The following is a 13715-nucleotide window of genomic DNA, read 5'->3' on the forward strand; positions in this document are numbered from 1 at the left end:
ACTATGATAACCCCCGCAACCGTCCCAATGGATGGACTGGCCTTTCATCAAAAGCGTGTATGTGAGCGAGAGCCAGCCAGAAGTGCCATGGAAATGCTAATTGTTGACCACACATGACAATGTTGGTGTTTGGTGAAATATGAAACTAGAAACTAGATTAAACTGAATAAAAAGCTTTTATTACAGTTTATTTATTTTATTTGAGTGTGTTCCAATGTGCCCCTCGCTGCAATGCCACAATTCCACAACCACCACCGTCCGTTGAGACTGTGCTGCTCATGGTCAAGGTTGAAGAACCGCCCGCCCAACCCGGCTCTCTCCGTCCGGAGAGGCACCTTAAAGAGCTGCTCCTCCACCCGCTCTGTGCCTCCGTACCTGCAGGGCGATGAACACGGTGCTGACATGGATGGCGAAGTAGAGCACGGCGATGACCACGCAGACGATCAGGTCCGACTGCAGCCGCTCGTTCTGCGAAAGACAGGGAGTCAATCCAGGAGGTCATGGGGTCAACCCGAGGCACTCGGTTTGGAAGATTCGATTTCTGATTTGGACGCAGGTCGCGGGTTAAAATTCACCACTGAGGCCCGGAGCTTCTCGGGCAGAGGGTCCTGGACTTCAGAGAAGGGATCTTCTGGATTTTTGTCTTTTAAATTGGGCAGGATCTTGGATTGTATCAGTGACCTGTAAAGACGATAATCACTGTATAAGTCATCATTTCAAATGCAATAGAGTGATAAAGCAGTGCAGAATTCCACTTTCCAGTTATTGTATTGTATTCCCCAAATTATATCTAATTGAGCTGTTGTTTCAAATGATGTAAAGTTATTCAAAGCCAGTCTCGAGTGAAGACCGACATAGTGTGAATGTTTTTGGCCAATTTGTTTTCTTTTCGTTTCAGAGACAGGAAATGAACAAAATTATACTTATACACTGATTTGTTGAACAAGAATTTTTTTTTATCAAATAAAATAAAAAATTAAAGTTTTGGACTCCACTGGACTTCAATACACTGTCAACACCGGAGTCAAGAATCAAGACCGGGTCCTTAAAGAAATAAAATAAATTGCCACCTCGAGCACCGAATTCAAGATTCTGACTGGTTTCACATGTCGGACAGAGCATCCAGAAGTGCAGAAGTGGGCGTGGCAGGGTCTGCTCTTTAGGTTGTTTTTTTTTTAACCTGGGGGGTCTTACATGAGGACGGAGGGGTCACTGCTCTGGCGGCTCAGGTGGTAGGACACCGCCACCAGGAGGCCGCAGAAGACGGAGAACAGCACCGGGATGTGGTGGGGGTCCCACGCCTCCTGCAAACACGGAGGGACACACCGGTCAGAGCGCACCGGAGACACACGGGCGCCGCGGGGCTCCACCGTGTGTGACCGACGTGCTCCGTCACCGCTGTGGAGGCGGGCGTGTCACTTAAAAAAAAAAAACGGCGCAGACAAACCGGCGGCGTGAAGAGGACGCGGTGGAAACAGGCGCTGGGAATAAAGGACGGTTAGAGCTTCGACATCAATGAGGCTCATTACTGAGCCAGGCTTCACCGCAATCAAAGCCAGATTACACCGCGTCTAATGAGGAGCAAATATGCGAGCGGCAGAGCCATTAGCACAGTGGGGGAGGGTGGGGGGACTCGATGAGCTGACAAAAAGAGGTTCTCTTAGGAAGCCCTTTGAGACGACAACGGTAATCAGGATCTACATGAACAGCGCCACAACCCTTCCTCCACATAGAGCCATACGCCGCTTTTACAAAACGCCCACATCGATTTAAAGCTGAACAGCAGGACTTGGCACGCAGTTGTGTTCAGTTTGTTTACTCACGATATCCGTGGATACCCCAAGGTTGGTTGGTAGTATTTATGAGAGTCATAGCACTTGAAATACATCAGTATTACCGTTTTAGCACCAAAATAAAAATGGGAATAGGCGAGTGACGCCTTTCCCATTGCCAGGAGAAATGCCGTTTTTTTTTTTTCTTCTGGCGCTTCTGGTTGGATGCCGGAAAAGCGGCGTGTCATGTGCCAGTGGGATTGGGAACAAAACAGGAGAGGAGAGAGCAACTTCAACAAACAGCAACATAAAACTGTACAAAATACTCCATGCTGCACCGCGCACCGGTCCTTTGGAAACGATTTCTGTGACATACAGGTCACACAACCTCCCACCGTGTGATGTCACGGACAAGGCCGAGTCCAGCGTGGGAAGCAATAAACAGTTAAAGTGTCACAGCCGCACCTTCAGAGCTCCGTAGCAGAGTCCGTAGAGCAGGGCCACGGTGACCACGCTGCGCAGGACACTGTACAGGGCCGACAGGAGGCTGGTGGAGGCTGCAGCGCGCGCACACACACACACACACACACACACACACACACACACACACACACACACACACACACACACACACACACACACACACACACACACACACACACACACACACACACACACACACACACACACTATTTTACTATTATTATACAGTATATGTGTGAAAAACACTTTTTAAACCTGTTGCACAAAAATGACCATAGTATAACTATAGTACTGGAAAAACAGAAATTAATATTTGAACTATTCACTACCCTGGACAACTCCCCTCCAATCAGATGAACTTACCCAAATAATAACAATCCACCAATGAACTTGCAGCTGCACTGTTGCATCCTTAATTTGGTCATATCTTGTCGTGTTAATTTAGACAACAGCATTGTGGCCATGATATGAGGATTTATTAATTTCATAGTGAAAAGATAGTGTTGCAAGTAGATAAACAATAATACACACACACACACACGCACGCACGCACGCACGCACGCACGCACGCACGCACGCACGCACGCACGCACGCACGCACGCACGCACGCACGCACGCACGCACGCACGCACGCACGCACGCACGCGCGCACGCTGAAGGGGTCGTTTGGCCTCTATCGAGTCCTGTGATGTCATCATGCGTAATCGTGGCGGCGCCGCGGCGCGCATCGGTGTGGGCACAGCCACTCACCGTTGCCCCCGAACACGTGGATGTCCAGCTGCTCAAACAGGTACATGAGGAAGGTGTTGACCTGCGGGAGCAGCCCCACGAAGAAGATGATGGGAAAGCAGAGCGTGAAGACTGCAGGAGAGAGGAGGAGAGAGAGGGGAGGAGGAGGTCACTGAGAAGCCATTTCTAAGATATTTTACATCCAAAAACAATGAAACTTATCCTTTGTGGCTTATTGATTTGAGCTTCGGGATCAAAATTTCAGTGTAATTAGCAATATTTTAATTCATATTCACTGATGCACTTTTATACTGTTTTTAGTAATACATATTTTACTATATTACATACAATTATATATCAAATATTGCATAGTGCTTAAACATGTATTTTGATTATGGAATGTTTTGCTTAAAAAATGTAAATTATATATATATATATATATATATAAAACATTCTTCCCACTTTGTTTTGTGCAGCCTTACACACCATACTTGCATCACTGCATGTGACAAAGAATCTTTCCCCTTCCCAATACCTTTCCCTCCTTCCTGGACCTCCACTTTTGCCAAAACAAGCCATCAAAATCGTCCCGGATTGTGAGACTTGGGGGGGGGGGGGCTCACCTATGACCAGGTCCCTGGCGGAGGCGAGGAGCAGGGAGCTGGTGAGGGCCACGCCGTACAGGGAGCAGCGGGAGGAGCCGCTGCGCTGGCTGCCGTGGTGCAGGAGCCAAATGAGGCCACAGCACAGGCAGAAGTACACGGGCCGGCTGTACGCTATGATGCGATTGTGGCCCTAAAGGGATTTGAAGGACAACAATCGCGCATTAAAAAGGGGGACGAGGCTTAAGTATCGTGATCCAATATAGCTCAGCGGAGAGCGGCTGTGGATGCACAGCTACGAGCCTGAAGGGAAACGAATGAGAAAATAAATAAACACACAATGTACGACAGGGAAGCCGCTTTTAATGTGAAAAGGGAACAGTTAGTCTATTCATGCTTGAACTGATATTTTTACTTTTTTCATGGCAATTAAAAAGGTATATTCCGTCACCTCTACACTGAAAAATAGTAAAAAATAATAGTAAATATTCGCAATAATGCAACTTAAAACTTCCTTTAGTTTATTTTTTTTAATTAAAAAGAGATATATATTATATACATTAATATATTCTATATAATATATTATATATATATAATATATTATATATTAATGAAGGTTTCTGCGAGTTAAATATTTTTTAAATTGATCCAATGACTTAATTGTGCCGCTAATAATATTACTGATACCCCCTTTAAACAAGCCGTGGAAACGGTGCGGCAGGGGTGTGCAGCTTTCCAGCGAGACGCTGACGTTCCTTTTGTTTCCTGTTGGTGCAGGGCTGAGCGCTCGGCTAAAAACACTACATTTAGAGCTAATTCATCACATTCTCCCAAAAAGGTATCAAGAGCGTCACAGGAAGAGAGAAAGACAAACACCTTGAGATGAGATCAGCTGGAGGGACGGGAAGAAAGAAGGGGGGAAAGGGAGAGAGAGAGAGAGGGAGGTAAGAGGGACGAGGGAGGAACTCGGGCTATTTAAAGCCTGTGTTTCCAGCTGAGTAGCACCTGCATTAATAAAAGACGGTGTTTCAGGACAGGGCAGGATGTGTGTGTGTGTGTGTGTGTGTGTGTGTGTGTGTGTGTGTGTGTGCGTGCGTGCGTGTGCGTGTGTGTGCGTGTCCGATTAAAGCAGTCTTACAGACGGTGCGGGTGCGGTGTGCTCCACCGTCCGTCCCTGAGGAGGGTCATTTACCGCTCGGATTGGTCGCCGCCGTTTCCAAAACCCATTCCCAGGTGTCGGGTTCTGGATCCGATGCATATTATTAAACCGGGGAGCATCGGTCCCGGCGTGCGGTGGCACCGTTTCCTCTTCTCCATTAAAGCCGAACGAACTTGATTTCTGATGACTGGGTACGAGGACACCCCGGGAGACTCAAACTGACTGTGAGAAACTGTTTGGTTATGGAGATATTCCCCGGTCCACTGGTAGAATTTCACACCACCTAGGATTTCTTAGTGTTTTTAAAATCACTGTAACCTGATGGTACGGTCACGCCGCTGAGCGCCGGGCGACAGCCAATAGGAAGGAAGATACGCTGTCAATGGCGCTGCTCCTTGGAGTGGAACGCAGTGGTCTGGACCACTGCGTTATTGTTCATGATTCGGTTATTTTTTTATTTTTTTTTATGAAAAACGTCCCTTTAACTATCGATAAAATAAGGAAAGCATCATTTTGTGTTTCTCAAGGACAATTCTTTATTTTAAGGGATGGATTAGTTATGTGATTTTTTTCGAGAGGTGATTAATACTTTTTTTTTTTTTTTAAATAATAAATAATAATAACCAAAAAAAAAAAGTACACGCGGCCCCATCCACCTGTATAACGGTTATTTAACATGGAAAAGGGAGAGACGTTTGAAATGTTTGGCGCACCCACAACAGCCAGTTTGACCTTGACAGCAGTTGGCAAATGACACCTTAAACGGCGTTTGGGTTTTTCAGTGTCCAGTCCCGTGGCGGTTGAATCCACCATCTCCTGCCGTTCGATGCCCAGAATGTGGTGATGGTTGCAAGGTCACGTCCAAGGGTTATTTTGGTATTTGTCTAATCACAGTGATCATGGCGCGGCTGAATAAATGACCCTGATTGAATCTGATGATTTATTGAAAAGCCCGACGCTAAAGAATCCAAACTTAAATTCATTACGTTAAAATGGTTTTAATGCATCACACCTTCTCATCGTCATTAGTCTACAAATGTGTTCATCACAGGAAGGGAAGGATAAAAATAAAAGTACTCACATGTCGAGGGGACGAGGAGTCTGGTTGAACACTCTGGCAAAGAAAAGCGGGCGGTGCGGGTGGGTTAACGTTGAACTTTAAAGGGAGTTGCACTTCAAGACATAATGATGCACTAATACAAACATTATGAAGACAAGCAGAAGGACGACGAAATAAGCAGTTTTTTGTTTTCTCCGTTTCCTTTAGATTCTTTCCACCTCCAGCAATTCTGCATCATTCCACATTCTACCAAACATGTGAATACAATTTTTTTAATCAATACCAATATTAGGGATATGGGATGGTTGTTATGGATATTAGGTTTCATATACAGAAAGGTTGTCTCCCACCTTAAGATAAACAGATGACGTTTTTTTGTTTTTTTTCATATGAGGAATGGTTATAGTTATCTACTATGTAAAATCACACAGTACATTAATGAACCAGCGCTCAGTGTGCTCAGCGCTCAGTGAAATGTCTCACCTGAGACATTTCACTGCGTGCGGCGCGTCTCCCGGGTGTTTCGCGCACGTCATTTGATGACGGTTTCCACTACAGCAAATGTGCTCAGTCGGCAATTTCGGACACGGCACCTGTTTCTTGCTGAGGCCTGGTTCACACCGCCGCTCAGCTTCGAAAGGTGGATTGTTGATCCGCATGGCCATATTGTTGGGGTCTTAAGTTTTCAAATAAAGATTTGGGGCGGGGGAGGGGGGGGGGCCCAACAAACTGATTTCTTCTGTTTTCTGTACGCTGTCGTCCCCTAAATGCCGGCCGGTGGACGCGCCGCACACTAAACGCTCATTAAAATGCCAAAACGCGAGGCGGGGCCCGGGCACTCACTTTGAGTAAGGAGTACTGGCAGCTGGCGATGACCAGGCAGAACTGAAAGACCCAGATGTCCGTGAAGAAATCGTGCACCAGCAGCACCGAGCCCAGAAAGGCTACCAGGACGGCCAGCACCACAGCCAGAACGTTCTCCAGGACCTCGCGGTTTCTGTGGGAACAACGGGGGGAGGGGGGTGGGGGGGGCACAAAGAAGGATTGTGAGCGGCAGCGGAATGTTCAAGCACACCCCTGCGGGCTCATCCAGGCCGACCGGGGAACCCGCGCTCGCTCTGCGACTTCTGGCGCCGCCTTGTCGTCGCCCGGCGTCGGGGCGGAGAACCGGCTTTGTTTTATCGCCGTTTGTCGCGGCGCTGCCACGTTCAATTACTAATCCCACCCCGACGTTCTGTTTCGGAGAAAAACGAGGGGGGAGAAGCAGGAAGTCCGGGCGTCGGGAGGCGCTGTCGGTTCCGTGACTGTGTGTCGACCACAACTGATATAATAATAAAAAAACAATGACGGCACCACGTCCCTGATATTATCAAACATCCATATTGGAAGAAGGCCCAGTTTATCCCCAAGGGTCATTTGTTATGCTTGCCCCTTTTATCTCAGCAGCAGAGACACTGACGGGTGGGAACAGCGAAGCGGCTCCTTTACGAGGCTTTAAAGCGTTTCTTACAAATGTGTCAGATAAGGCCACTGAAGATGATCAAAGCTGAGATTCATTCGGTGGAGTTGAGGGTGAGACCGTGGCCTTCCTGCTCCTCCTGTCACCCACTGACGGGCTGGGGCTGGGGGCTGGGGCTGGGGGCCCAAGTTGTTTAATTTGGAGGAACGGGGTATCAATACGATTTTAACGGTACTACTTCTCTTACCCATACTGCTTATCGATCCGGTGCTTTAATCGTTTTTTATATTTTTTCTTTTAAAGGGTAAAACTAAAACAAATGGAGAGCAGAGTTGACACCGCTTTATTTTCTGCGCATTACGCCCGGAGAGGGGGAGATGGGGTGAGAGCCAGGAAGAGGGAGCCGGCCAGAGAAATAGAAATGGGTTTTATAGCCTAAATAAACAGAAAATCTATTTTCTTAATTTCTCCAGTACCATCAACCGTTTTCATACTTACTAATACTAACTACATACATATACATACTAACTAAAATATTTTTTCCCTTTTTCATTATATGCCCCTTATGTGGTGTAAAATACAACTATTTATACAAGTCAGACTTGGCAACCTACAGCTGATGCATGGTTGCCAACTTGGCACCCCCTTCTCAAACGTTGTGTCGGGCCCTGTTACCTTTATGTGGTTTATGAATAAAACAAATAAACAAGACCATCCAAAAATATAAATGAAACATTAAACGCGACCCCTCCGCCCCCACCTGTCAAACAGCGCCAGCAGGGTGAGCCGGTCGAAGTGCAGCCCCACCCACAGGTAGGGCAGCAGCCAGAAGCGGTAGTACTGCTTGGCCTTCCCCGCGGCGGCGGCTCCGGGCGCGGCCGGGTCCTCGGGGCCCAGCGGGGCGTCCTGGAGCTCCGGGCTCAGGTCTCCGTCCTGCTGCTCCAGCAGCTCTGGGTCCATGGTCAGCAGACGGTTCAGACGGATCTGTGGGAGGGAGAGCTGCCCCAGGGTCAGAGCGGAGGTCGAAGGCCACAGGGAAGTGCTTCACCTCGGGCCACAAGGCGGCGCCACCCGGTGGAGGCGATGGAGGTCCGACAAGCTGATGAGCACGCACACCGCCCCTTGCTTTGGTAGCACTTTAAACTGAGCCTAATTTTAACACCTGGATCCTATGACGGGGCCTGACTAACTCAACATGTCATGTCCATTGTAGTGTGTCTAGGCTACACTCGTAAAACAAAGAAAAAGAAAAATGCAAAACTACTTTTCATATTCTTCAAAATTATCTTCATCAGTTTGGACAAAAGTCTGAAACGAAATAATAGGTTTCGAGGCAATATTCTCTTAGGTTTTTGGTACTTTAAGCGCTGCAGGTATTTTCTGAAAGTAACGTAGCGGCCACCTTCCAAGGTATCCCAAGGGCCCGCCTGCATTAGTACCTGGGCCACCTTAGCTTTGCGGGGCCCCCGGTGGAAACCACCTCTTACCCCGTGCCCCAACTTAACCACGTCAGTCTCTACATTCGGAGTCTGGTGAACCGAGACGGAGGAATTCGTATCAAGCGTCAGTTGGTAGCGTCAGTTGGTAACGTCGGTCAGTTTGTACTGGCAAGTCAAAATAAGGCGGCGCCCACGTCTCTGCCGGTGGACCCGCACCATTAGCTACACCTCCATCGCGTGGAGACACACAGCGGGGTCCACCGTTGACCCCAAACTACATAGCCACAGAGTCCACATTCCAGACAGCAGCCAGCTCGCTGGTCACTGACGTCAGAGTTCCTCTTTGGCGTTCACGTCTCACTGGCAAGAGTTCTCCCCCCTCGATTTACAAGTTATGCTACAACCTACAAGCACACCCACCCACTCAGGCGGCTGGTTAGCATGGTACTCACCAGGTCGTGGGGGTAGAAGCGGACTGAGGTAGAACTGGACAGGTGAGAGTCGGTGTCCCTGCAGAGCAGAAGAGGATATCAATCAATCAATCAATCAATCAATCAATCAATCACTCTCTCTCTCTCTCTCTCCTCTCTCTCTCTCTCTCTCTCTCTCTCTCTCTCTCTCTCTCTCTCTCTCTCTCTCTCTCTCTCTCTCTCTCTCTCTCTCTCTCTCTCTCTCTCTCTCTCTCTCTCTCTCCTCTCTCTCTCTTCTCTCTCTCTCTCTCTCTCTCTCTCTCTCTCTCTCTCATTTATTTTACCGGACAAATTTGAGCCTCGTCTGTCACGTTTCAATAACAGTCTATGCTACAAACACAAATACAATGTACACCTAGGTTACAAGCGCCCGTTTCGCCACTTCAGCGAGAACGCCGTCGGGGCCTCGGGGAGAGAGGGCGCGGGGGTCGGCCCCCTTGCTACCGGTGCAGGTACCAGGTGTGCTCGGCCCGGCAGATCGGCTCGCAGGCGCCAGTCAGAGAGTGAAACAAACCCTGTGGCGCGACGAAGCGAGGACGCCGGGCGACGTGCGCCCCCGCCCCCCGATCTCATCACCGCCGCCTGGGAGGTGGGGCGGCAGAGTTTTGTATGAGCGGTATTACCGGACATTTTGACCGGCTTGTTTTTGTTTTTTTTAACAAATTTTACCAGGCCAAAAAATAAAAATAAAAAAAAAGGGGGGTTTTTACATAACGCAGCTTCCCCGCGGTTTTGTACCCGAACACCAAAGTTACACTGTGCAGGAAATGGTGTTTGGGGGGTTGGGTGGGAATGAAAGAGGTGCCATTATCTACATCACAGGTCAGTGTTCCATTAAAATGATTTTGAAGCTGTTATTTTAAGGCAAGAAAGTTGCAGAGCGTTGCTTTAAACACATCACAATATGAGGATCCAAAATCTCAGACAAACCAAAATCCCAGATGATGTTTAGTCTCATGAATCACAGTATAAATACTTTAAGTATACACTGTCCTAATTATGACCCCGGGCGTACTATTCTGCACCAACTCCCTTTTCAGAGTTTCCTCCTTTATTCCTCCCTGTTTTATTTTCCTCTCCCTCTTATCTGGAAGGGCTTCAAGGCCATTCCCAGGCAGCGTGCAAACTCATTATTTTCAATGTTACGGACTCGCTCAGAAGAGGGAGCGGGGCGGTTGTGACGTGCGAATGCTCCAGGCTTTCCACTTCATTTTACCCGGTGCTCTCTAGTACCAAATATTTGTTTCTTATTATTATTTTATTTTATATGATCATGTTTGTTCCACAAATTAAAGTTCCCCAATTTCTATTTCGGATCTTTTTTTTTTTATTTATTTTTTTTTAAACTGTTTAACGTTTCGCCCTCTTTGCAAGATTTAGAAGCCGGCAGCAGCGTGACTCTCACCACAGGTTGTTGGAGGCCCGTCGGGTCGCAGGTTCGAAGTTGACCAGAGACATGTCGCAGCCTCCGGCCTCGTACAGCGAGGGAGTGAGCTTTCCTGGGAAGCCAAGAGGACAGAGACGCGCACGTCAGTCCTTCGAAACACCCAACAACGTCTGCACATGCACTCTGTCATTTCATTACCCCCCCGCCCAACTTCTATTGTTTAATGTGATTTTGCTCCATATCAAAAAAAAAAAAAAAAAAGCATTAGTGTTGGTTAGAATTTGTGTTTTCACCATTTACACCCAGGATGTCAAACTCGTTTCAGGTCAGGGAACAGAGCTGGACTCAATACCACTTAATGTGAGCCAGATTTCCTCTTCAAGCCCCGGAACAAGGCCCCCGACGGCGGCCTTCTCAGAACCTCTGTCAGGCTGATTAAGTCGCAATCAATAAATTGATCGAGCTGATCGAGCAACAGCTCATCGAGATGGTCCTCAGTTCATCTGATCCTCGAGTGGAAGAATAAGGGATCGCTGGATTGAAATGCAGCTGCACATCAAATTATTTAAAAAAGAAAATATTACTAATAATAATAAAAAAAAAATCGAATCATCAAGCTGGCCTGATTTGGACCCTCCCCCCGCAGCCCGCGTTTGGTCCACGGGCCACACTTTTTCTGCCCCTGGTCTAGACCGCGACCATTGATTTTATGTTCCTCATTGTCCAAGAGACAACACCCAACGCTTCCTGCCACTTCCGGTCTCCCACAAGCTGCCGTCACGCTTCTTCTTTTGCTTCTTCTTCCATCGTATTCTCTGTCACTCCTGCCGAGCTTCACAGCAACCAGTCCAATCATTAAATTTCACACACGACACCGGGATGTAAGTCAGAGCAGCGGCTACATAGCACAAGAGTAAATCCTCATTGAATCTGCGTCCTCGTAATACGGCTGAAATATCCCTCAACAGACATCTTGGCGCTCAATGTCCCAAAAGAAGCTTCAAATATGACTTGAATCAAAATGAAGTAATTTGATTTCAGCCTTCTTTTGCGATCCGCCTCAGTTAAGCGTTCTCATAGCTGCTTTGAGATCAACATGTTTGTGTCTATAATCAGAGAGATAATGAGTCTTATTTCCCACATCTGAAAACACACGTACTTTGACCTGACTGGGACTGAACCTCAGCATAAATTTCCATTTTGTGTCTTTCCTGTGTGCACTCGCCTATTTATCACTCAGATAAATCAATAAAAGCGTGTAATCAAGTATGCGTGTGAGTGTGTGTGTGTGTGTGTGTGTGTGTGTGTGCGCGCACAAACAGAGCCACAGTTAAATATGGAGAGAAAAAAAAAAAAAACACAAGCAGTGAAATATCCCAAAAATCACGAGGGACCCCGCTGCAATCAGCTCTCAGAACAACAAAATGCCAGAGGCCTTGCTGGATGACACTGGCCTAATCCATTTACTGTACACGGTTCAGAACAAGGGGGATTGACCCGTGTATCAACGGGGAAGAAAGGAGATTGACTGCACAACAGCCAAGCGTGGCACGCAAATTCAACGGGAGTCAAGTTCTGGCTCCGGCCGCTTCATCGCAGACAGGGATAAATGGAGCGTGGATAATGGCACATGGCTTTGACTGATTATTACAGTCCAGCCATCGTGGACAATCATGCTCTGATACGACTGACTGCAGTCCATCAGTGACGTCACAGGCATGGCCGCGGCCGGGGCCTTTCCAAAGGGGGACAGAGCAGCCCAAAACAGGCAAAGGATTTTCAAGACACTCGCAACCGCCGCCGCCCGCCGCAAGCTGCACGTCACCCACAGACACCGCTGTCCCTGTCCTGCCAGCGCGGGGACGGACGGTCAAATAGGCCGAGGGTTATGGGTGTTTCCACTCCGACGGACCTCTAAACGGCTGAAACCCTCTTGGTCCAGCACGCAGAAATCAGCCGGCGTGGGCCCGGGCTCGGATCAAACACGTCTGCTAGCCCCTGTAACGCGCACGGGCCCTACCGAAGTCGTCCTGGAGGCTGGTGGCGCCAACAGTGGAGGCCTTGTCCTGAGAACCTTCCAGGTTCGCACTTCCGTTCCTGGCCAGCAGGGAAGCGCTCGCGCTTAGCACGGTCACCTGGGACGGGGTTCTGGACGGCTGACCTTTCACCTGGGAAGTACAAGACTGGGAGGCCTGGCTGAGTGCCTCCTGAAGACTGCCGGGGGGAAGGGGGGGGGGGGGGGGGGCAGAAGGAGGAGAGGGGGCAAGGAGAACGCTTGATCGGTACACAACAACAACAACAACAACAACAACAATATCATCATCATCATCATCATCGTCATCATCACCACCACAATGGGAGGAAAGGAGGAAGGGCCAACTGAGCGAACACAAGACATTTGAGGGAAGGTTGAGGAGGCCGTGGAGTCAGGACCAGACAGAGACTCATTAATGGGGGTGATTTCCGACGCCTGCATCCTTTCCCGCTCCCCTCCCCGGACGACGGGGAACCCGAGAGCTCTCTGAGAAACGAGGAGGAGCGGGCGACAGGCCTCTCGGGGGCCGCAATGAGGAAGTCAAAGGAGCGTCGTAAAAAAAAAAAAAGTTACTGCTTATGATGTTAATAAAACACGGGAAGTTCAAAAGGGGAATTTCCACCTTTGGACTCATCTCTGTTGGTGGAAAAGGTGCTGACTGGCACAGTAAGACAGAGCCCTCCGTCAGCTCTCTTCCGGGGACGAGCAGCGAGGCAAGTTCACCCCGTCTGAGCCGGCCAGGGTGGATGTGGGGCCCCGCCGTCCGCCCTTCCCCCAACGTCTACCGCCGCTCGTTCTGCACAGAGATCTTGTGGGCTCGCCGCAAAGGGATATTTAAACGGTTATGCCTTTATCTTTTAATTGGTCCGGGGTTGCTTCCCGGTGGCATTCACGCACGATTACATATGAGGCCGTAGGCCGCTCCACAACGGTACGGCATTTTTTCGAATGACTTCTTCTGTAATGTGATGTCACTCATTCATCAGCGGCCATCGTCAGGATTAATACTTGAAAAGCTGCTTCCTCGCGAAACCCCGCGCTGGAGTGAACGGAGCGGCCGGGAGCGGTGAGGCGCAGTGTTCCCTGCGTTGGCGGGGCAACAATTTTGCATTTTGCAAA

General features: G+C 48.7%; 1 protein-coding gene across 2 annotated transcripts in view; it reads right to left on the reverse strand.

Annotated features, from left to right (window-relative positions):
• Positions 1-13715, reverse strand: part of pcnx1 (pecanex 1) — a 38491-nt gene that overhangs the window by 12750 nt on the left and 12026 nt on the right. The window contains exons 8-19 of one of the 2 annotated variants that reach the window (XM_080012526.1): positions 12582-12775; positions 10580-10673; positions 9157-9214; positions 8026-8249; positions 6650-6803; positions 5828-5860; positions 3609-3780; positions 3007-3117; positions 2238-2329; positions 1195-1304; positions 576-681; positions 376-468 (exon numbers count right to left, since the gene is read on the reverse strand). In XM_080012526.1, the coding sequence (XP_079868652.1) occupies positions 376-468; positions 576-681; positions 1195-1304; positions 2238-2329; positions 3007-3117; positions 3609-3780; positions 5828-5860; positions 6650-6803; positions 8026-8249; positions 9157-9214; positions 10580-10673; positions 12582-12775 (1441 nt within the window). Of the gene's footprint in view, positions 1-375; positions 469-575; positions 682-1194; positions 1305-2237; positions 2330-3006; positions 3118-3608; positions 3781-5827; positions 5861-6649; positions 6804-8025; positions 8265-9156; positions 9215-10579; positions 10674-12581; positions 12776-13715 lie in introns of both variants that reach the window. The other variant, XM_080012525.1, reaches the window with a different exon arrangement.

The sequence above is a fragment of the Zeus faber genome (assembly GCF_960531495.2).
Source record: "Zeus faber genome assembly, chromosome: 13".
Classification (NCBI taxonomy): domain Eukaryota; kingdom Metazoa; phylum Chordata; class Actinopteri; order Zeiformes; family Zeidae; genus Zeus; species Zeus faber.